This window comes from Ciconia boyciana, chromosome 30, assembly GCF_034638445.1.
Source record: "Ciconia boyciana chromosome 30, ASM3463844v1, whole genome shotgun sequence".
NCBI classification, from domain to species: Eukaryota; Metazoa; Chordata; class Aves; order Ciconiiformes; family Ciconiidae; genus Ciconia; species Ciconia boyciana.
The window spans coordinates 1,690,157-1,712,223 of record NC_132963.1 but is presented as its reverse complement, the minus strand read 5'-3'; the positions used below and the strand labels follow the sequence as shown (position 1 = coordinate 1,712,223).

Genomic DNA, 22,067 nt, shown 5'->3' with positions numbered 1-22,067 from the left:
GCGCGCCTTGTGCGTGCAAACCCGCTCACGAGGATGCACGGGGCGCCTCGTGTGCGGAGTCGCTCCCTGCACGCTCACGGGGCTCGCTGGCACGAGGGCGGCACCACGGCAGCGCAAAAGCCGCGCGCTTTTCAGGTTGGTCACCCAGCACGACTTGTGCAACGCCCTCGTGCAAGCTCACCCGTGCACGCTTACAAGGGCCGTTTGCTCTGCGCACGCACCAGATCCAGCACAAATCCCCGTGGGCGCGCACTTAGGGGGGGATTTGCAGCAGCCGCCCCTCGCACGCCCGCCCCTCGCACGCCCACTCACTTGTCCAGCGTGTAGCCGCTCTTGCACGCGCAGCGGTAGCCGTGCAGGAGGTCGTGGCAGTCCTGGGTCTCGTTGCAGTCGTGGTGCCCGTTGAGACACTCGTTCTCGGGGGGGCAGCCCAGGAAAGCCCACTCCGCCTCTGCCCCACACGCCTGCGCCAGCCCTGGGGTGGCAGGGAAGGGGCTGGGGAGGGGGGGGGAACGTGGCTTCCCCTGCCCCACAGCCCCCCCCAACACCCTATAACCCACCCCCAGCCCTCTGTCCCTGCCCCAGGCACCCCACAGCCCACCCCCAGGCACCCCAGCGCTCACCTCGAGCGCCCCAGAGCGCCCCCCCCAGCCCCCCGCCCCTGCCCCACAGCATACCGTGGCGGGGGCCGTGGAGGCCGCCCTCCAGGCAGCGGCCGCTGCCGTTGTGCCCCCGGCGGGCGCACCAGCCGCAGCGGGGCTGGCGGAGGCAGCGGGAGCACTGGGGGGCCCCCGCGCACCCCGGGGTGCAGCTCTCGGCCCCGCGCAGCAGCCGCCCGCACGCCCCGGCCGCGCACCGCAGGGGGACGTAGCTGGGGCTCATGCACTGAGGGGGGAGAGAAGGGGATGGGGGGCCCTGTGCCCCACAGCCTGCCCCAGGCCCCCCAACCGCCCCCCGTGCCCCGCAGCCCACCCCAAGCACCCCACACCTGCTCCCCCAGTCACCCCCTGGTGCCATGGCACCCCCAACTCCCCCCATGCCCCCAGACACCCCCCAACTTGGGTGCCCCAAGCCCCGTATTCGGTGTTCCCCCACCTCCCCGCCCACAAGCGCCCCAGACACCCCACAACTGGACCCCCAGGACCCCCCTGCTCAGACCCCCAGACCTCCCCACGCCCCCAAGTGCCCCCAGACACCCCAAAACTGGACCCCCAGGACCCCCCTGCTCAGACCCCAGACCTCCCCATGCCCCCAAGTGCCCCCAGACACCCCAAAACTGGACCCCAGGACCCCCCTGCTCAGACCCCCAGACCTCCCCACGCCCCCAAGCGCCCCCAGACACCCCACAACTGGACCCCCAGGACCCCCCTGCTCAGACCCCCAGACCTCCCCACGCCCCCAAGCGCCCCCAGACACCCCACAACTGGACCCCCAGGACCCCCCCTGCTCAGACCCCCAGACCTCCCCACGCCCCCAAGCGCCCCCAGACACCCCACAACTGGACCCCCAGGACCCCCCCTGCTCAGACCCCCCACCTCCCCACGCCCCCAAGCGCCCCCAGACACTCCACAACTGGTGCCCCAAGCCCCCGTCCTCGGTCCCCCACCTCTCTGCCCCCAAGCGCCCCCAGACACCCCACAACCGGACCCCAGGACCACCCTACTCGGACCCCCACCTCCCCGCCCCAAGTGCCCCCGAACCCCCAACCTGCTGCAGGCTGACGCTCCAGACGCAGTGCTGCCAGCCCCCGTCCGCCCCCTTGGAGGCCAGGCAGAGCGGGCAGGAGCTGTGGTTGTGGCAGGGCGTGGGGCAGGGCAGGGGGGGCGAGGACTCCACAGGCATGGGGGAGACGTTGAGGAGCGAGTGGCTGAAGCAGGTCCAGTCGTAGGTGGGCTGCACGCTCAGGATGCGGCGGGTCTCGCCTGGGGGGCGCGGGGGGCTGGTGGGGTGCCCCACGCTGTGCCCTCCAACCAGCTGCTGACCCCCCCCCAGGTCTCAGTGCAGCCCCCCCGGCCCAGCTCTGCTGCAGCCCGCTCCCGGCCCCACTGCACCTCCTGATCTCGGCCCCACTGCACCTTCCGCTCTCAGCCCCGTTGCACCCTCAGTCGCAGCCCCACCGCGCCCCACTCGCGGCCCCATTGCACACTCGGTCGCAGCCCCACCGCGCCCCACTCCCGGCCCCACTGCACCTTCTGATCTCAGCCCCATTGCACCCTCAGTCTCAGACCCACCGCGCCCCACTCCCGGCCCCATTGCACCCTCAGTCTCAGACCCACCGCGCCCCACTCCCGGCCCCATTGCACACTCGGTCGCAGCCCCACCGCACCCCACTCCTGGCCCCACTGCACCTTCTGATCTCAGCCCCATTGCACGCTCAGTCGCAGCCCCACCGCGCCCCACTCGCAGCCCCATTGCACGCTCAGTCTCAGACCCACCGCACCCCACTCACAGCCCCGTTGCACGCTCAGTTGCAGCCCCACTGTGCCCCACTCGCGGCCCCATTGCACACTCAGTCGCAGCCCCACCGCACCCCACTCCTGGCCCCACTGCACCTTCTGATCTCAGCCCCGTTGCACGCTCAGTCGCAGCCCCACCGCGCCCCACTCGCGGCCCCGTTGCACGCTCAGTCGCAGCCCCGCCGCGCCCCACTCCCGGCCCCACTGCACCTTCTGATCTCAGCCCCATTGCACCCTCAGTCTCAGACCCACTGCACCCCACTCGCAGCCCCGTTGCACACTCAGTCTCAGACCCACCGCAGCCCACTCGCAGCCCCATTGCACACTCAGTCTCAGCCCCACCGCGCCCCACTCGCGGCCCCATTGCACGCTCAGTCTCAGACCCACCACGCCCCACTCGCAGCCCCGTTGCATGCTCAGTCTCAGACCCACCGCGCCCCACTCGCGGCCCCATTGCACGCTCAGTCTCAGCCCCCCCGCGCCCCACTCCCGGCCCCACTGCACGCTCAGTCTCAGCCCCACCACGCCCCACTCACGGCCCCATTGCACGCTCAGTCTCAGACCCACCACGCCCCACTCGCAGCCCCGTTGCACGCTCAGTCTCAGCCCCACCGCGCCCCACTCGCGGCCCCATTGCACGCTCAGTCGCAGCCCCACCGCACCCCACTCCCAGCCCCACTGCACCTTCTGATCTCAGCCCCATTGCACCCTCAGTCTCAGCCCCACCGCGCCCCACTCGCGGCCCCATTGCACGCTCAGTCTCAGCCCCACCGCACCCCACTCGCAGCCCCATTGCACCCTCAGTCGCAGCCCCGCCGCGCCCCACTCGCAGCCCCGTGGCAACCCCCAGCCCCGTACCCGTGCGCTTGAACTGCCGCGTCCACATGCACTTGCCGGACGCCGTGCACTTGGGGCAGTCGGAGGCCTCGCACGACACCTCGGAGCAGTTGGCGGCGGCGAAGATCTCCCGCTGGTTGATGCGACAGTCGTTCTCCGAGGTGCAGCTGCCGCCGCTGCCGATGCAGGCTCCCTCGGGGCAGTTGGTGCACCACTTGCACTGCGGGGGGGCCTGGGAGCGGGGCGCGGGGTGAGGGACGCCCTGGGGTCCCCCAGCCCCGTCCCGGGCCGCCCCCCCGCCCCCGCTCACCGGGACGCCCGCTGCACCCCGCTGCAGGGCGCGGGGGTGCTGGGCCAGGCACTCGCTGCAGGTCCGCAGGCGCCGGCAGTCCTCGGGGGAGCGCGGCGTCGGGGAGCAGGCGGCCGGGCCCGGGGCGCAGTCCAACCTGGGGGCGTTCGCATCCCGTTCGCACGCCCCGCTCGCCCCACGGCGCGGCACCCCCCTCCCGCCCCCACGGCCGCCCCCGCCCGCGGCGCCCTGCGCGCCCCTCCGCCCCACAGCTGCCCCCACGCCCCACGCCGCGCCCCACGCCTCGCCCCTCGCGGCCCGCAGCCGCCCCGAGCCCCCCACCGCTGGGCAGCGTCGGCGGACAGGCAGCTGCCGTGGCACCAGGCGCAGGCGGCGCCCGAGCGGTTGCAGGCCTCGGGGCCGGGCAGGGACAGGCAGGGGTCCGCAGGCAGCCGCAGGGCCGACAGCCGCCCCAGGGCCACCCCGTTGAAGCCCCCCGAGACGTAGACCCGGCCCCCCGCCACCGCCACCGCGTGGGCCACTGACCGGTTCATGGGCTCGCCCACCACCGCCGGCTCTGGGGACGGACGGACGGACGGAGGGACGGCGTCAGTCCTGGGGTCCCCAGCCCCTCTGGGGTCCCCCTGTCCCGGGCTGCAGCCCCTTCCCCAGGGAGTACCCGCTCCCCGAGCGTTTCGGGGCCTCCGATCCCCTTGCGGGGTCCCCAGCCCCACTCCCCCCATTACTGAGGGTGCAGTCGCACGCCCCACGGTTCCGGGGCCCCCTCCCCGTCTCGGGGTCCCTCACCGGTGTGGGGGGGCAGCACCCAGGCGTTGCAGCGCAGCTGGTAGAGCAGCAGGTGGTTGCTGAAGTCGTGGGTCTCCGTCCGGCCCCCCAGGACCACCATCACATCCCCCACCACCGCCGCTGCGTGGAAGAAGTGGGGCAGGGGCTGGGGGGGGGACCCGGGGGTCACAGAGAGGCCTCCCCCCCCCCAAAAGCCCCGCATGCCTCAACGCCAAAGAGATGCCCCTTACGTGCCCCCCAGACACCCCACAGGGGCCCCCAGTGCTCCGTGGGTGCCCCACGGATCCCCTCCAGCGCCCCACAGATGCCCCCAACGCGGTCCCCATCTCCCAATACCCCCCAGATGCCCCATCGATGCCCTAACACCCCTTCAAAGACCCCCCGACAGCCCCCAAGGCCCCCAGATGTCCCCAAAGGACCCCCAGACGCCCCCAGGCCCCCTAGCCCCCACCTTGTGGCCCTGGGAGGGGGCGAGGAGGCTCCAGGTGAGGTTGGGGCAGTAGAGGCTGTAGAGCTCCGGGGAGGCCGAGACGGTCTCCACGTGGAAGCGGTGGCCCCCGAAGACGTAGACAGCATCCGTGTCCTCGTGGTAGACGGCCGAGTGGCCGTAGAGGCCTGGGGAGGGGGCGAGATGGGGCTGGGGCCAGCGTGGGGGGGGAGGGGGGGGGCCGGGCGGCACCGGGGGGGCCCAGCCCCGTCACCCAGGGGGTGCTGGCTTGGTACCCGTTACCCTAAGGATCTGGGGGTCCCAGCCGCGCTGCCTGGGGGTCCCAGCTTGTCACCGCCCACCGTCTAGACCTGGGGTCCCCGTTACCTGTGGGGGGGGTCCCGGCCTGCTGCCCCACCTCCCAGCTCTCCGTCTCCACCCGGTACTCCAGCAGCTTCTTGTTGAAGCCGTTTTCGGGCGAGTACCCCCCGATGAGCAGCAGCGAGGTCCCACGCCGGGGGGTCAGCGTGTGTCCCGCCACCGCCGGCAGCAGCGGGGCCTGGCAGGGACGGGGTTGGAGGGCGCAGGTGACACCGAGCCCCCCGGGACCAGCACGGGGGCCGGGGGGCCGGCGGGCCGTACCTGCTCCTGCCGCCACTGCAGCGTGGTGAGGTTGAGCACCCAGGCGTCGCTGGCCACCCCGGCGGCCGTCAGCCCCCCCAGCACCAGCATGGCGCGGCGGGCGGGCAGGGGCGCGGCCGCGTGGAAGTAGCGGGGCGAGGGGCCGGGACCCCCGTCCTCCGCCCCCGCCAGCATCTGGGTCCAGCGGCGCTCGGGGATGGAGTACCTGCGGGGCAGAGTAAAGGGGATCCTGGGGGCGCGGGGCCGGGGCGGGGCCAGGGCGGGGCCGTGGGGGGCCGGCTGACCTGTAGACGTTTCCCAGCAGCCCCTGGGACAGCGAGAGCCCCCCGAACATCCAGAGCGTCCCCTCCGGACCCTCCACCAGGCTGTGGCCCAGGCGATGCAGGAACCGGCTGGCCGTGTCCTGGGGGGCATGGGGACAGCGGGGTCAGCCCCTGGGGGACCGGAGGGGGCAATGGGGGCGGTCGGGGGGGGTATCAGGGGTCTATGGGGCACTGGGGGGCATGATGGGGGCAGTCCTGGGGGGTATCGGGGTCTATGGGGCACCGGGGGCAACGGGGGCAGTCCCGGGGGTATTGGGGGTCTATGGGGCACTGGGGGGCGATGGGGGCAGTCCTGGGGGTATCGGGGTCTATGAGGCACTGGGGGGCGATGGGGAAGTCCTGGGGGGTATCGGGGTCTATGGGGCACCGGGGGCAATGGGGGCAGTCCCAGGGGGTATTGGGGGCCTATGGGGCACCGGGGGCGATGGGGGCAGTCCTGGGGGTATCGGGGTCTATGGGGCACCGGGGAGCATGATGGGGGCAGTCCTGGGGGGTATCGGGGTCTATGGGGCACCGGGGGGCAACGGGGGCAGTCCTGGGGGGTATCGGGGTCTATGGGGCACCGGGGGGCGATGGGGGCAGTCCTGGGGGGTATCGGGGCCTATGGGGCACCGGGGAGCATGATGGGGGCAGTCCTGGGGGGTATCAGGGGTCTATGGGGCACCGGGGGGCGATGGGGGCAGTCCTGGGGGGTATCGGGGTCTATGGGGCACCGGGGGGCAACGGGGGCAGTCCTGGGGGGTATCGGGGGCCTATGGGGCACCGGGGGGGGCGATGGGGGCAGTCCTGGGGGGGCACCGGGGGTCTATGGGGCACTGGGGAAGGAGACAAGGGGCCCCCCAGACCGGTGAGGCAGGATCCGTGGGGGCAGAAGGGGGATTTGGGGGGTTCCGACCCCCCTCGGGGGCTCCTCTGGGGCAGAGGGCGGTGCCTGGCCCCCCAAGTGTGGGGCGCGGGGGCACTCACAGATGCCAGGTGCCCGTCGACGAGGGTCTCCCAGACGATGCTCCCCGGCCCCAGCGGCACCGAGCAGTCGGGGCCAGCGAAGCCCTCGCTGCAGACGCAGAGCCCCAGGGTCTGGGGCGGGGGTGAGGGGGGGCTGCCGGGCTTCAGCCCCCCTGCACCCCCAGACCCTCTGTCCCCCCCGTACCCTCCTGCAGCCCCCCTGCAGCCCCCTGCACCCCCCGCGTCCCAAAACCCCTGCCTCCCCCAGCACCCCCTTCGCCCCCACCCCACTCCTGCCCCCATCCCGCCCCTCACCGCGTTGCAGGCGCCGTGCCCGGCGTGGGCACCGCAGTCCCCGGGGCAGAGGCGCTGGCGGCAGCCGGGCCCCCGTGCCCCCCGGCAGGCGCAGCGGCCCCCCCGGCACTCCTGGCCCCCAGGACAGGCGGGGCGGCAGCTCTGGACCCCCACGCTGGCGTTGAACCCCGTCGGCTCGCTGCCGTTCGCCTCGTAGTACAGCACCAGCACCCCTGGGGGGGGCACGGCGGGTCGGGGGGGGGTCCCAGGGCACCCCGGCCCCCCCCGAAACCCGCACCGCTCCCCCCCTACCTGAGTGGGCCTCCAGGGTGAGGGGCTCGGGGCGGCCGTGCCCGCAGAAGGCCCCCAGCAGCGTGGGGTCCCCCTGCAGCACCCCGCTGTCCAGGAAGGCCGGCACCCCGTCGAAGGCGTGGCGTAGCTGGTCTGGGGGGCACGGGGGTCGGGGGAGCATGGCACCGGCAGCACCCCCGTGTGCCCCCTGTGTGCCCCATCTCCCCAGCACCCCCCAAGTCCCCAGCACCCCCCCGTGCACCCCCAGGCCCCAGCACCCCCTGTGCATCCCCAAAGTCCCCAGCACCCCCTGTGCACCCCCATGCACCCCCCAGACCCCCGTGCACCCCAAGTCCCCAGCACCCCCGTGCACCCCCTGTGCACCCCAAGTCCCCAGCACCCTCCCATGCACCCCCATGCCCCCAGCACCCCCGTGCACCCCATGCACGCCCCAGGCCCCAGCACCCCCCATGCACCCCCATGCCCCCGTGCACCCCAGGCCCCAGCACCCCCTGCACCCCCATGCCCCCAGCATGCCCCTGTGCACCCCCAGGCCCCAGCACCCCCATGCCCCCCATGCGCCCCCCGTGCACCCCCAAGTCCCCAGCACCCCCGTGCACCCCCATGCCCCCCAGACCCCAGCACCCCCAGGCCCCCCCGCCCCGTGCCCCCTCACCATGCAGGGGGTGCGCAGGTCGGGCTGCAGGGTCAGGCTGACGGTGGGGCAGGGCTCCCCGGGGGGGCACGGCTCCAGGCCCCCCCTGGCCGACAGCACCCACACGCAGTAGGAGAGGCCCCCGCGTCCGCCGGGCCCCCCGGCCAGCCGGGACCCCAGGGCCACGGGCGAGGAGAGGTTGGCCAGCAGCGAGCGGCCCCCGCACTCCCGGTAGCACGTGCCCCCGTCCCTAGGGGGCGAGATGGGGGGGGCTGAGCGGGGTTCGGGGCTTCATGAGGGTCAGGGGGCTGCAGGGGGTCGGGGCCAGTGCACGGGGCTCTGGGGCTAGTACACGGGGGCTGGGGCCAGTGAATTGGGGCTGGGGGCTTGCACGGGGGGTCTGGGGCCAGTGAATTGGGGCTGGGGGCTTGCACGGAGGGGCCTGGGACCAGTGAATTGGGGCTGGGGGCTTGCACGGGGGGCCTGGGACCAGTGAATTGGGGCTGGGGGCTTGCATGGGGGTCAGGGGCTGGTGTATGGAGGTCTGGGACCAGTGAATTAGGGCTGGGGGCTTGCATGGGGGTGTCTGGGGCCAATGAACTGGGGTTGGGGTCTTACATGGGGGTCAGGGGCCAGGGAATTGGGGCTGGGGGCTTACATGGGGGTCAGGGGCTGGTGTACAGAGATCTGGGACCAGTGAATTGGGGCTGGGGGCTTGCATGGGGGGGTCTGGGGCCAGGAATTGGGGTTGGGGGCTTACACGGGAGTCTGGGACCAGTTAACTGGGGCTGGGGGCTTCCATAGGGGGATCTGGGGCCAGGAATTGGGGCTGGGGGCTTGCACGGGGGGTCTGGGGCCAGTGAATTGGGGCTGGGGGCTTGCATGGGGGTCAGGGGCTGGTGTATGGAGGTCTGGGACCAGTGAATTAGGGCTGGGGGCTTGCACGGGGTGTCTGGGGCCAATGAACTGGGGTTGGGGTCTTACATGGGGGTCAGGGGCCAGGGAATTGGGGCTGGGGGCTTACATGGGGGTCGGGGCTGGTGTACAGAGATCTGGGACCAGTGAATTGGGGCTGGGGGCTTGCATGGGGGGTCTGGGGCCAGGGAATTGGGGTTGGGGGCTTACACGGGAGTCTGGGACCAGTTAACTGGGGCTGGGGGCTTCCATAGGGGATCTGGGGCCAGGGAATTGGGGCTGGGGCCTTGCATGGGGGTCAGGGGCTGGTGTATGGAGGTCTGGGACCAGTGAATTAGGGCTGGGGGCTTGCATGGGGGGTCTGGGGCCAATGAACTGGGGTTGGGGTCTTACACAGGGGTCAGGGGCCAGGAATTGGGGCTGGGGGCTTACATGGGGGTCGGGGCTGGTGTACAGAGATCTGGGGCCAGTGAATTGGGGCTGGGGACTTGCATGGGGGGGTCTGGGGCCAGGGAATTGGGGTTGGGGGCTTACACGGGAGTCTGGGACCCGTTAACTGGGGCTGGGGGCTTCCATACGGGGATCTGGGGCCAGGGAATTGGGGCTGGGGCCTTGCATGGGGGTCAGGGGCTGGTGTATGGAGGTCTGGGACCAGTGAATTAGGGCTGGGGGCTTGCATGGGGGTGTCTGGGGCCAATGAACTGGGGTTGGGGTCTTACACAGGGGTCAGGGGCCAGGAATTGGGGCTGGGGGCTTACATGGGGGTCGGGGCTGGTGTACAGAGATCTGGGACCAGTGAATTGGGGCTGGGGGCTTGCATGGGGGGTCTGGGGCCAGGGAATTGGGGTTGGGGACTTACATGGGAGTCTGGGACCAGTTAACTGGGGCTGGGGGCTTCCATAGGGGATCTGGGGCCAGGGAATTGGGGCTGGGGCCTTGCATGGGGGTCAGGGGCTGGTGTATGGAGGTCTGGGACCAGTGAATTAGGGCTGGGGGCTTGCATGGGGGTGTCTGGGGCCAATGAACTGGGGTTGGGGTCTTACACAGGGGTCAGGGGCCAGGAATTGGGGCTGGGGGCTTACATGGGGGTCAGGGGCTGGTGTACAGAGATCTGGGGCCAGTGAATTGGGGCTGGGGGCTTGCATGGGGGGTCTGGGGCCAGGGAATTGGGGTTGGGGGCTTACACGGGAGTCTGGGACCAGTTAACTGGCGCTGGGGGCTTCCATAGGGGGATCTGGGGCCAGGGAATTGGGGCTGGGGCCTTGCATGGGGGTCAGGCGCTGGTGTATGGAGGTCTGGGACCAGTGAATTAGGGCTGGGGGCTTGCATGGGGGTGTCTGGGGCCAATGAACTGGGGTTGGGGTCTTACATGGGGGTCAGGGGCCAGGGAATTGGGGCTGGGGGCTTACACGCGGGTCGGGGGCTGGTATGGGGGGTCTGGGGCCAGTGAACTGGGGCTTTGCCCCCCCGTCCTCACCTGGGGTCCCCGAAGTAGCCGGGGGCGCAGCGCTCGCAGTGGGGCCCCTCGGTGGGGGGGGCGCAGAAGCAGGCGCCGGTGGCCCCGTGGCAATGTCCCCGCTCGGGCAGGCCGTGGCCGTGACACCGGCACTGCCGGCAGCCCCCCGGCCCCGTGGCATCCCCAAAGCTGCCGGGGCGGCAGAGCTGGCAGCGCTCCCCGTGGGTCCAGTCTGCGGGGACAGGGGACGTGTGGGGACGTGTGGGGACACGGGGGGACGCGGGGGGACGCGGGGGGGACACAGGGGGACGCGGGGGGGACTCACTCTGGCAGCGGTCGCAGACACCGGGTCCGGCCGTCTCGCAGCTGCTGTGGAAGTGGCAGCCACAGTCCACGGAGCAGAGGGGGGCCGCGTCCCCCGCGGTGTCCCCAGCCGTGTCCCCCACGGCCGTGTCCCCCGTGGCGTCCCCGAGGCCGGTGGCGTTGGCCGGTGGCGAGGTCCAGCCCAGGTGGCAGACGCAGGTGTAGTTGGGGGCCCCGCTGCAGTAGCCGTGGCCGCAGTCCTCGTAGCACCTGGGGGGGACACGCAGGGGGACGTGGGGACCCCCGACAGCGGCACCCGTGTCCCCACACGTCCCCCCAGCACCGGGACGGCGGGAGCCAGCTCCCGTGTCCCCCAGATGTCCTCATCCCGCGGCACGGCCGTGCGCGGTCCCCGCGACCCCAAACCCCCCGATCCCCCCCCAAACCCCCCGATCCCGCGGCACGGCCGTGCGCGGTCCCCATGCCCCCCAAACCCCCCGATCCCCCCCCAAACCCCCCGATCCCGCGGCACAGCCCTGCGCGGTCCCCGTGCCCCCAAACCCCCGATCCCGCGGCACGGCCGTGCGCGGTCCCCACGCCCCCAAACCCCCGATCCCCCCAAACCCCCGATCCCGCGGCACGGCCGTGCGTGGTCCCCATGCCCCCAAACCCCGATCCCCCCAAACCCCCCGATCCCGCGGCACGGCCGTGCGCGGTCCCCGCGCCCCCAAAACCCCCCGATCCCGCGGCACGGCCGTGCGCGGTCCCCGCGCCCCCAAAACCCCCCGATCCCCCCCCAAACCCCCGATCCCGCGGCACGGCCGTGTGCGGTCCCCGCGACCCCAAACCCCCGATCCCGCGGCACGGCCATGCGTGGTCCCCGCGCCCCCAAACCCCCGATCCCCCAAACCCCCCGATCCCGCGGCACGGCCGTGCGCGGTCCCCGCTCCCCAAACCCCCGATCCCCCCTGCGCCCCAAACCCCCGATCCCGTGGGCCGGCCGCCCCGCTCGCCCCCCGTGCCCGGCTCACGTGCGGTTGCAGTGGGTGACCCCGTCCCCGGCGTAGCCGCGCCGGCAGCGGCACTCGAAGGCCTGGGGGGTGTTGTGGCAGGCGGCGAAGGGGTGGCAGGCGGCCATGCCCAGGCGGCACTCGTCCACGTCGGGGCACTGCCCGTAGGACCAGGCGGCCGCCCGCCCGGGGGGCAGTCCCCCCGGCTCCCCCAGGGCCACCGAGCAGTTGGGGTAGCCCCGCAGCCCCGAGAAGTCCCCCTCCAGGCACCTGGGGGGGACGGGACGGGGGGCTCAGCCGCCGTGCCCCAGGTCTCGGAGGTACCCTCACCCCCCCCCCCCCCCCAGCTCTCGGGGGACCACCCGGCCCCCCGGGGTCCCCCCCTCACCGTCCCAGCGTGGGGTTGTCGGCGTCGCCGCACCAGCCGCACTCGAGGTTCTGCAGGCACTCGCGGCACGTGTTGAAGCGGGAGCAGTCCAGGCACTGGGGCGTCGAGTGGACGCTGCCGGGACCCCCGGGGTCACCCGCCCAGCTGCGGGACCCCCAGGGCGTCCCCCGGGCCCCCCAGGGCCCTCCAAGATGATGTCCCCAGGGCCCCAGGATGTCCCCCTGCTCCCCGGGACCCCCGGGACGCCCCCTGTGCCCCCCAGCACCCTCCGGGACACGCCCACGACCCCTGGGACGACTCCAGGGACTCTAGGGCACACCCGGGACCCCCGGGACGCCCCCCATGCCCCCCAGGACATCCCTCTGTCCCCCAGGACCCTCCAAGATGTCCCCTGGAGGACCCCCAGGACCTCCCCCGTGCCCCCCAGGACATCCCTCTGTCCCCCAGCGCCCTCCGGGACACACCCACGACCCCTGGGATGTCCCTGCGTCCCCAGGGCCCCTCTAGGGCACACCCGGGACCCCCGGGACGCCCCTCATGCCCCCCAGGACATCCCTCTGTCCCCCAGCACCCTCCAAGACGTCCCCTGGAGGACCCCCAGGACCTCCCCGTGCCCCCCAGGACATCCCTCTGTCCCCCAGCGCCCTCCGGGACACACCCACGACCCCTGGGACGTCCCTGCGTCCCCAGGGCCCCTCTAGGGCACACCCGGGACCCCCAGGACGCCCCCCGTGCCCCCCAGGACATCCCTCTGTCCCCCAGCACCCTCCAAGACGTCCCCAGGACCTCCCCATGCCCCCCAGGACATCCCTCTGTCCCCCAGCGCCCTCCGGGACACGCCCACGACCCCTGGGACGACTCCAGGGCCCCTCTAGGGCACACCCAGGACCCCAGGACACCCCTCATGCCCCCAGGACATCCCTCTGTCCCCCAGCACCCTCCAAGACGTCCCCTGGAGGACCTCACGCCCCCGTGCCCCCAGGACATCCCTCTGTCCCCCAGCACCCTCCAAGACGTGTCCTGGAGGACCCCAGGACCTCCCCGTGCCCCCCAGGACATCCCTCTGTCCCCCAGCACCCTCTGGGACACACCCACGACCCCTGGGACGACTCCAGGGCCCCTCTAGGGCACACCCGGGACCCCCGGGACGCCCCCCATGCCCCCCAGGACATCCCTCTGTCCCCCAGCACCCTCCAAGACGTCCCCAGGACCTCCCCATGCCCCCCAGGACATCCCTCTGTCCCCCAGCGCCCTCCGGGACACGCCCACGACCCCTGGGACGACTCCAGGGCCCCTCTAGGGCACACCCGGGACCCCCGGGACCCCCCGGCCCCCCCCGGCCCTCCTCACCTGTCGTACCAGCCCCGGCAGTCCCCGTAGGGGTACTTGGCCAGGTAGGCGGCGAAGAAGAAGCAGCTGCGGGTGGACTGGCACCAGGCGCACTGGCTGGAGCCCGACAGGCAGGCGGAGCAGGAGCGGCGCCTGCGGAGGGGGCAGCGTGGGACCCCCGCCCCCCCCGGGACCCCGGCCCGCCGCCCCCGGCCCCCGCCCCGCACTCACTGGCTGCAGAGGCTGGGGCAGTGCTGGGGGGCGCGGACGGCCCCCGCTTGCCGCCCGCGGCGGCTGCAGACGAAGTCGCCCTTCTTGCTGCTGTGTACCTGCCACTCGCAGAAGGGGTCCTGGGGGGGGTCAGCGCCTGCGCACCCCAACCCCGCCCGGCCCCCCTGCACACCCTCCCCAAACCCTCTGCAGGCCCCAGCCCTCCCAGCCCCCTGCAGAGCCCGAACCCCCTCCCCAAACCCCTCTGCACCCTCGAACCCCTCCCAGCGCTTCTGCAGGCCCCAAACCCCCTCCCCAAACCCCTCCCCCCAAACCCCTCTGCACCCCCGAACCCCTCCCCAAACCCCTCTGCACCCCCGAACCCCTCCCAGCCCTTCTGCAGGCCCCAAACCCGTCCCCGAACCCCTCTGCACCCCCCAAACCCCTCTGCACCCCCGAACCCCTCCCAGCCCTTCTGCAGGCCCCAAACCTGTCCCCGAACCCCTCTGCACCCCCCAAACCCCCGAACCCCTCCCCAAGCCCCTCTGCTCCCCCCAAACCCCTCCCCGAACCCCTCTGCACCCCAGAACCCCTCCCAGCCCTTCTGCAGGCCCCAAACCTGTCCCCGAACCCCTCTGCACCCCCCAAACCCCCCGAACCCCCTCCCCAAACCCCTCTGCTCCCCCAAACCCCCTCCCCGAACCCCTCTGCACCCCCCGAACCCCTCCCAGCCCCTCTGCAGACCCCAAACCCCTCCCCAAACCCTCTCCTCAAACCCTCTGCACCCCCGAACCCCTCCCCAAACCCTCTGCTCCCCCAAACCCCTCCCCAAACCCTCTCCTCAAACCCTCTGCTCCCCCAAACCCCTCCCCAAACCCCTCTGCTCCCCCAAACCCCTCCCAGCCCCTCTGCAGACCCCAAACCCCTCCCCAAACCCTCTCCTCAAACCCCTCTGCACCCCCGAACCCCCTCCCCAAACCCCTCTGCTCCCCCAAACCCCTCCCCAAACCCCTCTGCACCCCAGAACCCCTCCCAGCCCCTCTGCAGACCCCAAACCGCCTCCCCAAACCCTCTCCTCAAACCCCTCTGCACCCCCCGAACCCCCTCCCCAAACCCCTCTGCTCCCCCAAACCCCTCCCCAAACCCTCTCCTCAAACCCCTCTGCACCCCCGAACCCCTCCCCAAACCCTCTGCTCCCCCAAACCCCTCCCCAAACCCCTCTGCTCCCCCAAACCCCTCCCAGCCCCCTGCAGACCCCAAACCCCTCTCCTCAAACCCCTCTGCACCCCCGAACCCCCTCCCCAAACCCCTCTGCTCCCCCAAACCCCTCCCCAAACCCTCTCCTCAAACCCCTCTGCACCCCCGAACCCCTCCCCAAACCCCTCTGCTCCCCGCAAACCCCTCCCCAAACCCCTCTGCACCCCGGAACCCCTCCCAGCCCCCTGCAGACCCCCCTCCCCGGCCCCCCAAGCCCCCAGCTCTCACGGCAGCGCAGGCGTGGCAGTCGCGGTAGTCCTCGCAGAGGACGCAGTTGGCGGGGGCCAGGACGAGGCGGGGACCCCCCCCTCCGCAGAGCCCCCCCGGGGGGTGCAGGCGGCCGTGGCAGGAGGCGCTGGGGGGGCACCAGCCGCAGCCCTGGTCGGCCAGGCAGGCCAGGCAGGAGGGGTAGGAGGGGCAGCGCCCGGGGGGCGAGCGGAAGGGCTCCAGGAAGAAGAAGGAGATCTCCTGGGGGGCAGGGGGTGTCGGGGAGGGGGCACCCCGGACGGCACTCGCCCCCCCGACCCGCGGCCCCCGGCCGGAGAGGGCACCCCGAAGGGAGCCCCTGCCGCAGCCCGCAGCCCCACGCAGCCCCCTATGCACCCCACAGGGACCCCCACCCCAACCTGCCCCCCACAGAGATCCCCACCCCAACCCGCACCCCCACAGGACCTCCCCCCCAACCTGCACCCCCACAGAGAGCCCCCACCCCAAACCACAGCCCCATATGGACCCCCACCCCAACCCGCACCCCCACAGGGACCCCCACCCCAACCCGCGCCCCCACAGAGACCCCCACCCCAAACCACAGCCCCATATGGACCCCCACCCCAACCCGCACCCCCACAGGACCTCCCCCCAACCTGCATCCCCACAGAGACCCCCCACCCCAAACCACAGCCCCATATGGACCCCCCACCCCAACCCGCACCCCCACAGGACCTCCCCCAACCCACACCCCCACAGAGACCCCCACCCCAAACCACAGCCCCATATGGACCCCCACCCCAACCCGCACCCCACAGAGACCCCCCACCCCAAACCACAGCCCCATATGGACCCCCACCCCAACCCGCACCCCACAGGACCTCCCCCCAACCCGCACCCCCACAGAGACCCCCCACCCCAAACCACAGCCCCATATGGACCCCCACCCCAACCCGCACCCCCACAGAGACCCCCACCCCAACCTGCACCCCCACAGAGACCCCCACCCCAAACCACAGCCCCATATGGACCCCCACCCCAACCCGCACCCCCACAGGGACCCCCACCCCAACCTGCGCCCCCACAGAGACCCCCCACCCCAAACCACAGCCCCATATGGACCCCCACCCCAACCCGCACCCCCACAGGACCTCCCCCAACCCGCACCCCCACAGAGACCCCCCACCCCAAACCACAGCCCCATATGGACCCCCACCCCAACCCGCACCCCCATATGGACCCCCCACCCCAACCCGCACCCCCATAGGGACCTCCAGCCCCACCCGCGCCCCACGGGAGCACCCCACAGAGACCCCCTGCCTCAACCCACACCCCTGCAGACCGCCCGCCCCGGTCCACGCCCCACACTCACGCTGCCCCCCGGGACGCCGGTGCGGTCCCAGACCAGGGTGAGCTCGCTGCTCTGCCCGCTGCCCGAGCTGTTGAAGTGCCCCTCCACCTGCACCGCGTACTTGTTGCCCCGCTCGGGCGCCCGGAAAAGGCGCTCGGGGCGCGGGCGCTGCAGGGGACGCGTCTCCCGCTCCTGCTGCACCGACCAGCGCCCCACCTCCTCCTGCGAGAGGGACCCCAAAACCCGGGGGGGACACCCTGAGCCCTGCCGGGACCCCTGGCACGGACCCACAGCCCACCTCCTCCTGCGAGGGGGACCCCAAAACCCGGGGGGGGACACCCTGAGCCCTGCCAGGACCCCCGGCACGGACCCACAGCCCACCTCCTCCTGCGAGGGGGACCCCAAAACCCGGGGGGGGACCCTGAGCCCTGCCAGGACCCCCGGCACGGACCCACAGCCCACCTCCTCCTGCGAGGGGGACCCCAAAACCCGGGGGGACCCTGAGCCCTGCCGGGACCCCCGGCACGGACCCACAGCCCACCTCCTCCTGCGAGGGGGACCCCAAAACCCGGGGGGGGACCCTGAGCCCTGCCAGGACCCCCAGCACAGCGCCTCACCTCCTCCTGCAAGGGCGAACGAGGGAGACCCCAAACCCATGGGGAGGACCCCAAACTCCCCCAAAGCCCCTTATCCTACCTCTTCCTGCAAGGGGAGGACCCCGACCCCCCCGGGACCCCTCCCACACCCCCGCGCGGAGGGGGCCCAGACCCCCTGGACGCGCCCCCGCGCCCCATTACCAGCTCCGGGGAGTTGGGGTGCCGGCCGAGGCGGGCGACGACGTAGAGGCGCTGGATGCGGGCCCAGACGCTGGGGCCGGGGTCGGGGCCGGGGGCCGGGGAGGGTCCCAGCAGCGGGTAGATGAAGCCCCGGTAGACGAGGGAGACGTCGGTGTCGCCGCTGGGGCTGAGCGTGATGGTGGTGCTGCGGACGATGGAGACCTGGGAGGGGGGGGGGGCTGCCGCCGGGACCCCCGGCCCCGACGCGGGGCAGCCCGGGGTGGGGGGCGCGGGGCACCCACCTTGTCGGGCTGGGAGTCGTTGCGGGGCTGCTGGTAGGTGACGAGGTGGAGGCCGGGGAGGAAGTTGGCGGTGCGGCAGTGCTGCAGCGCCGTGACGAAGACGGGGCGCGGGCCCCACCAGCCGTAGGTCCCCGAGATCTGCCCCACGCGGCAGCGGCTCTGCTCTGGGGGGACGCCGGGGGGGGGAAAGGGGGGGCGGGGGGTGCGTCCCCTCTGCAGCCCCCCCCATCCCTTCGGCTGCCCCTCCGATCCCCCCGCCCCGTCCCAGCGCGGACCCCCACTCACCGGCCACGGGCATGCAGGTGTCGTTCTGCACGCACCAGCCGAAGGGGCCGGGGGCGCGGGGGGGGCCCGGCCCGGCCCCCCCGAAGGCCAGGCAGGACTCGCAGTCCACCAGCAGACGGGCCAGGCCCAGGCAGCCGGTGCTGGGGCACTGCGGGGGGGCGCGGGGCTCGGCGGGGTCCCCCGCACCCCCGCGGGCGCTGCCTCCCCCTGCATCCGCGCATCCTGGCCCCAAACCGCCCCCCAAACCGCCCCCCCGCAACGGGACCGGGGGCCCTGGCCCCTCAGCTGCCCCCACCAAGGGGACCCCAACGCCCTGACCCCCACGCTGCTCCCTCTCAATTCCCCACGGGACCCCAGCGTCCACGACCCCCCCACTCCCCCAAGGGACCCCAGAGTCCACGACCCCCCATTTCCCCATGGGGTCAATGATGACCCCCACTCCCCCACGGGACCCCAGCATCCATGATCCCCCCATTTCCCCACGGGGTCAACGACCCCCCAATTCCCCCACGGGACCCCAGCATCCACGACCCCCCACTCCCCAAGGGACCCCAGGGTCCACGACCCCCCATTTCCCCATGGGGTCGATGACCCCCACTCCCCAAGGGACCCCAGCGTCCACGACCCCCCATTTCCCCACGGGGTCAATGATGACCCCCACTCCCCCACGGGACCCCAGGGTCCACGACCCCTCCCCATTTCCCCGTGGGGTCAATGATCCCCCATTTCCCCACAGGACCCCAGCGTCCATGATCCCCCCATTTCCCCACGGGGTCAATGATGACCCCCCACTCCCCACGGGACCCCAGCGTCCACGACCCCCCACTTCCCCACGGGACCCCAGGGTCCACGACCCCCCATTTCCCCACGGGGTCAATGACCGCCCCATTTCTCCGCAGGACCCCAGGGTCCATGCCCCCCCCATTTCCCCACGGGGTCAATGACCCCCACTCCCCCACGGGACCCCAGCGTCCATGACCCCCCCATTTCCCCACGGGACCCCAGCGTCCATGACCCCCCACTCCCCAAGGGACCCCAGAGTCCACGACCCCCCATTTCCCCATGGGGTCGATGACCCCCACTCCCCCACGGGACCCCAGCATCCATGATCCCCCCATTTCCCCACGGGGTCGATGACCGCCCCATTTCTCCGCAGGACCCCAGGGTCCATGACCCCCCATTTCCCCACGGGGTCAATGATGACCCCCCACTCCCCCACGGGACCCCAGCGTCCATGATCCCCCCATTTCCCCACGGGGTCAATGACCGCCCCATTTCTCCGCAAGGGACCCCAGGGTCCACGACCCCCCATTTCCCCATGGGGTCGATGACCCCCACTCCCCCACGGGACCCCAGCGTCCACGACCCCCCCATTTCCCCACGGGGTCAATGACCGCCCCATTTCTCCGCAGGACCCCAGGGTCCATGACCCCCCCATTTCCCCCGGGGTCGATGACCCCCCACTCCCCCACGGGACCCCCGCGCTCACGTTGCTGTGGGGCGCGGGGCTCTGGCACCCCCCGGGGCACCACGCGCACTGGGGGTCCTTGGCGCAGGTGCCCCTCTCGGCGTAGAGCGAGCAGTAGTCCAGGTGGTACTGGGGGGACAGCGGCACCGAGACCCTCGGCACGGGGGGGCCGGGGACCCCACGGCCCGGGGGGGATCGCGAACCCCACAGGGAGGGGTGGAAGGGGCTAGCGGACCCGGGGACCCCCCCCCGGACTGGAGCTGGGACCCCACAGATGGACTGGGGAACCTGGGGACCCCCCCACCAAGGATGACTGGGGGACCCGAGGACCCGACTGGCCGGAGATCCCTGGCGTGGGCTGGGGGATCTGGGACCCCCCCGAATGGGAGCAGGGACCCCCCAGACGGACTAGGGACCCCGGGACCCCCCCAAGATGGGCTCAAGGACCCCTGGGGGGAACTGGGGGCTCCAGGGACCGCCCGGATGGGTGCAGGGACCCCATAAATGGGAGCAGGGACCCCCCAGACGGACTAGGGACCCCGGGACCCCCCCAAGATGGGCTCAAGGACCCCGGGGGGGAACTGGGGGCTCCAGGGACCGCCCGGATGGGTGCAGGGACCCCAGGGGGGGGCTGGGGGCTCCAGGGACCCCCCGGATGGGTGCAGGGACCCCGGGGGGGGGCTGGGGGCTCCAGGGACCCCCCCGGATGGGTGAAGGGACCCCCCCAAATGGGAGCAGGGACCCCCCAGACGAACTAGGGACCCCGGGACCCCCCCAAGATGGGCTCAAGGACCCCTGGGGGGAACTGGGGGCTCCAGGGACCGCCTGGATGGGTGCAGGGACCCTGGGGGGGGCTGGGGGCCCCAGGGACCGCCCGGATGGGTGAAGGACCCCCCAAATGGGAGCAGGGACCCCCAGACGAACTAGGGACCCCGGGACCCCCAAGATGGGCTCAAGGACCCCTGGGGGGAACTGGGGGCTCCAGGGACCGCCTGGATGGGTGCAGGGACCCTGGGGGGGGCTGGGGGCCCCAGGGACCCCCCCGGATGGGTGCAGGGACCCCGGGGCGGGGGGGCACTCACGTTCTGGGCCGGCACCTGGAAGACGAAGGCCGGCACCTTGTAGGCCAGGAGGTCGCCTCGCGGGGCCCCGCTGAAGCCCCCCGCCACCAGCAGCACGCTGCCCCGCAGCACCCCGGCCACGTGGGCGTAGCGGCCCTGCCCCGGGGACCCCCGGGACCCCTGGTCTGGGGGCACACGTCAGCATCGAGGGACCCCCAAACCCTTCTCAGGGATCCCCGGAGCTCCTGGGACCCCCTGTGTGGGGGCCCGTCAGCACCGTGGGACCCCCAGGACCCCTGGTCTGGGGCCACAGGTCGGCACGGAGGGACCCCAGGACGCCCCGGGACCCCCAGACCTCCCAGGACCCCCGGCCTGGGGGCACGCATCGGCATCATGGGACCCCCCCCCCTCCCCCCCCGATCCCCAACACCCCGGTGTCCCCTGCACCCCACATCGGACCTGCCCCTGCGTCCCCCGCTGCTGTGGGGCAGCCCCATGTCGTGTCCCCCCGCCGTGGCGCAGCCCCCGCCCCCTCACCGTGGGGCAGCCCCACGTCGTGTCCCCCACCGTGGGGCAGCCCCACGTCGTGTCCCCCTCACCGTGGGGCAGCCCCACGTCGTGTCCCCCCACCGTGGGGCAGCCCCACGTCGTGTCCCCCACCGTGGGGCAGCCCCCGCCCCCTCACTGTGGGGCAGCCCCACGTCGTGTCCCCCCCCGCCGTGGCGCAGCCCCACCTCGTGTCCCCCCCACCGTGGGGCAGCCCCCGCCCCCTCACCGTGGGGCAGCCCCACATCGTGTCCCCCCCGCCGTGGGGCAGCCCCCCGCCCCCCTCACCGTGGGGCAGCCCGTGGGCCAGCTCGGCGCTGGGGACCCACTGGTGGCAGCCGAGGTGGTAGAAGAAGATCTCGTCCTCGTAGCACTTCTCCTCGTGGTAGTGGATGTGGACGTTACCCCCTGCGGGGACGGGGCGGGGGCTGACCCCGGGGGGCCGGACCCCCATCTGGGGGGGGTGGGGGCCCCCCGGGGAGCAGCGGGGACCGGGGATCCCGCTCACCGTGTGCCACCACCACCACAGCGACGGCAGGCGGGTCCCTGGGGGTCTCGGGGTTCGCCCTGGACCGCGCCGCCACCGCCGTGGGGGTCCCCGGGGGTCCCCGCTCACCGTAGACCACCATGTAGTCGCCGATGACGGTGGCGGTGTGGAAAGCGCGCTCGCGGGGGCCGCGGGCGCCGTCCCGGGCCCGCAGCGTGGTCCAGTGCCGCAGGTCGACGTGGAAGAGGTCGGTCGTGTTCACCCGCATGCTGAACCTGGGGGGCAGGCGTGGGGGCAGCGCCGGGGGTCGGGGGGACGTGGGGACAGCGCCGTGGGTCGCAGGGACGGGGGAACAGGATGGGGCACGGGGACGCTGGGCTGGATGGGATGCGGGGCCCCCCCGCGGGGTCCCCCCGCGGCCACGGGCACGCCGGAGCGCCCTGGCCTGGCCCAGGACCCCCCAGATCCCCCCCCCGTGGCCCCCAGGGTCCCCACAGCCCCCTCGATGCCGCCCCCCCCGTCCCCCCCTACCGTGCGGTGGAGGGCCGGTGCCCCCCGTAGACGAGGAGGGTGCGGGAGGGGGGGTGGAAGACCATGGAGTGGCCGGCGGCGGCGGGGGGCTTCCCACCCCACGGGACCACCCGCTCCCAGCCCCACGTCTCCAGGTGGAAGCGGAAGAGCTGGGAGGAGAAGACGTCCTCGGCCGTGCGACCTGGGCGCGGGGGGACCACGCTCAGACGGGGACCCCGG

General features: G+C 73.0%; 1 protein-coding gene across 1 annotated transcript in view; it reads right to left on the bottom strand.

Annotated features, from left to right (window-relative positions):
* Window positions 1-22,067, bottom strand: part of MEGF8 (multiple EGF like domains 8) — a 30,408-nt gene that overhangs the window by 2,732 nt on the left and 5,609 nt on the right. Inside the window, exons 8-38 of the mRNA XM_072848220.1 lie at window positions 21,849-22,029; window positions 21,447-21,592; window positions 21,119-21,238; window positions 20,306-20,469; window positions 19,245-19,352; window positions 17,756-17,903; window positions 17,471-17,634; window positions 17,190-17,390; window positions 16,414-16,614; window positions 15,063-15,302; window positions 13,599-13,717; window positions 13,389-13,520; window positions 12,039-12,152; window positions 11,672-11,920; window positions 10,663-10,910; window positions 10,359-10,569; window positions 7,988-8,216; window positions 7,333-7,459; window positions 7,042-7,253; window positions 6,748-6,858; window positions 5,743-5,861; window positions 5,459-5,663; window positions 5,204-5,375; window positions 4,841-5,004; window positions 4,390-4,534; window positions 3,925-4,159; window positions 3,604-3,739; window positions 3,315-3,525; window positions 1,708-1,922; window positions 678-885; window positions 313-475 (exon numbers count right to left, since the gene is read on the bottom strand). Of these exons, the coding sequence (XP_072704321.1) occupies window positions 313-475; window positions 678-885; window positions 1,708-1,922; window positions 3,315-3,525; window positions 3,604-3,739; window positions 3,925-4,159; window positions 4,390-4,534; window positions 4,841-5,004; window positions 5,204-5,375; window positions 5,459-5,663; window positions 5,743-5,861; window positions 6,748-6,858; window positions 7,042-7,253; window positions 7,333-7,459; window positions 7,988-8,216; window positions 10,359-10,569; window positions 10,663-10,910; window positions 11,672-11,920; window positions 12,039-12,152; window positions 13,389-13,520; window positions 13,599-13,717; window positions 15,063-15,302; window positions 16,414-16,614; window positions 17,190-17,390; window positions 17,471-17,634; window positions 17,756-17,903; window positions 19,245-19,352; window positions 20,306-20,469; window positions 21,119-21,238; window positions 21,447-21,592; window positions 21,849-22,029 (5,398 nt within the window). The remainder of the gene's footprint in view (window positions 1-312; window positions 476-677; window positions 886-1,707; window positions 1,923-3,314; window positions 3,526-3,603; window positions 3,740-3,924; window positions 4,160-4,389; window positions 4,535-4,840; window positions 5,005-5,203; window positions 5,376-5,458; window positions 5,664-5,742; window positions 5,862-6,747; window positions 6,859-7,041; window positions 7,254-7,332; window positions 7,460-7,987; window positions 8,217-10,358; window positions 10,570-10,662; window positions 10,911-11,671; window positions 11,921-12,038; window positions 12,153-13,388; window positions 13,521-13,598; window positions 13,718-15,062; window positions 15,303-16,413; window positions 16,615-17,189; window positions 17,391-17,470; window positions 17,635-17,755; window positions 17,904-19,244; window positions 19,353-20,305; window positions 20,470-21,118; window positions 21,239-21,446; window positions 21,593-21,848; window positions 22,030-22,067) is intronic.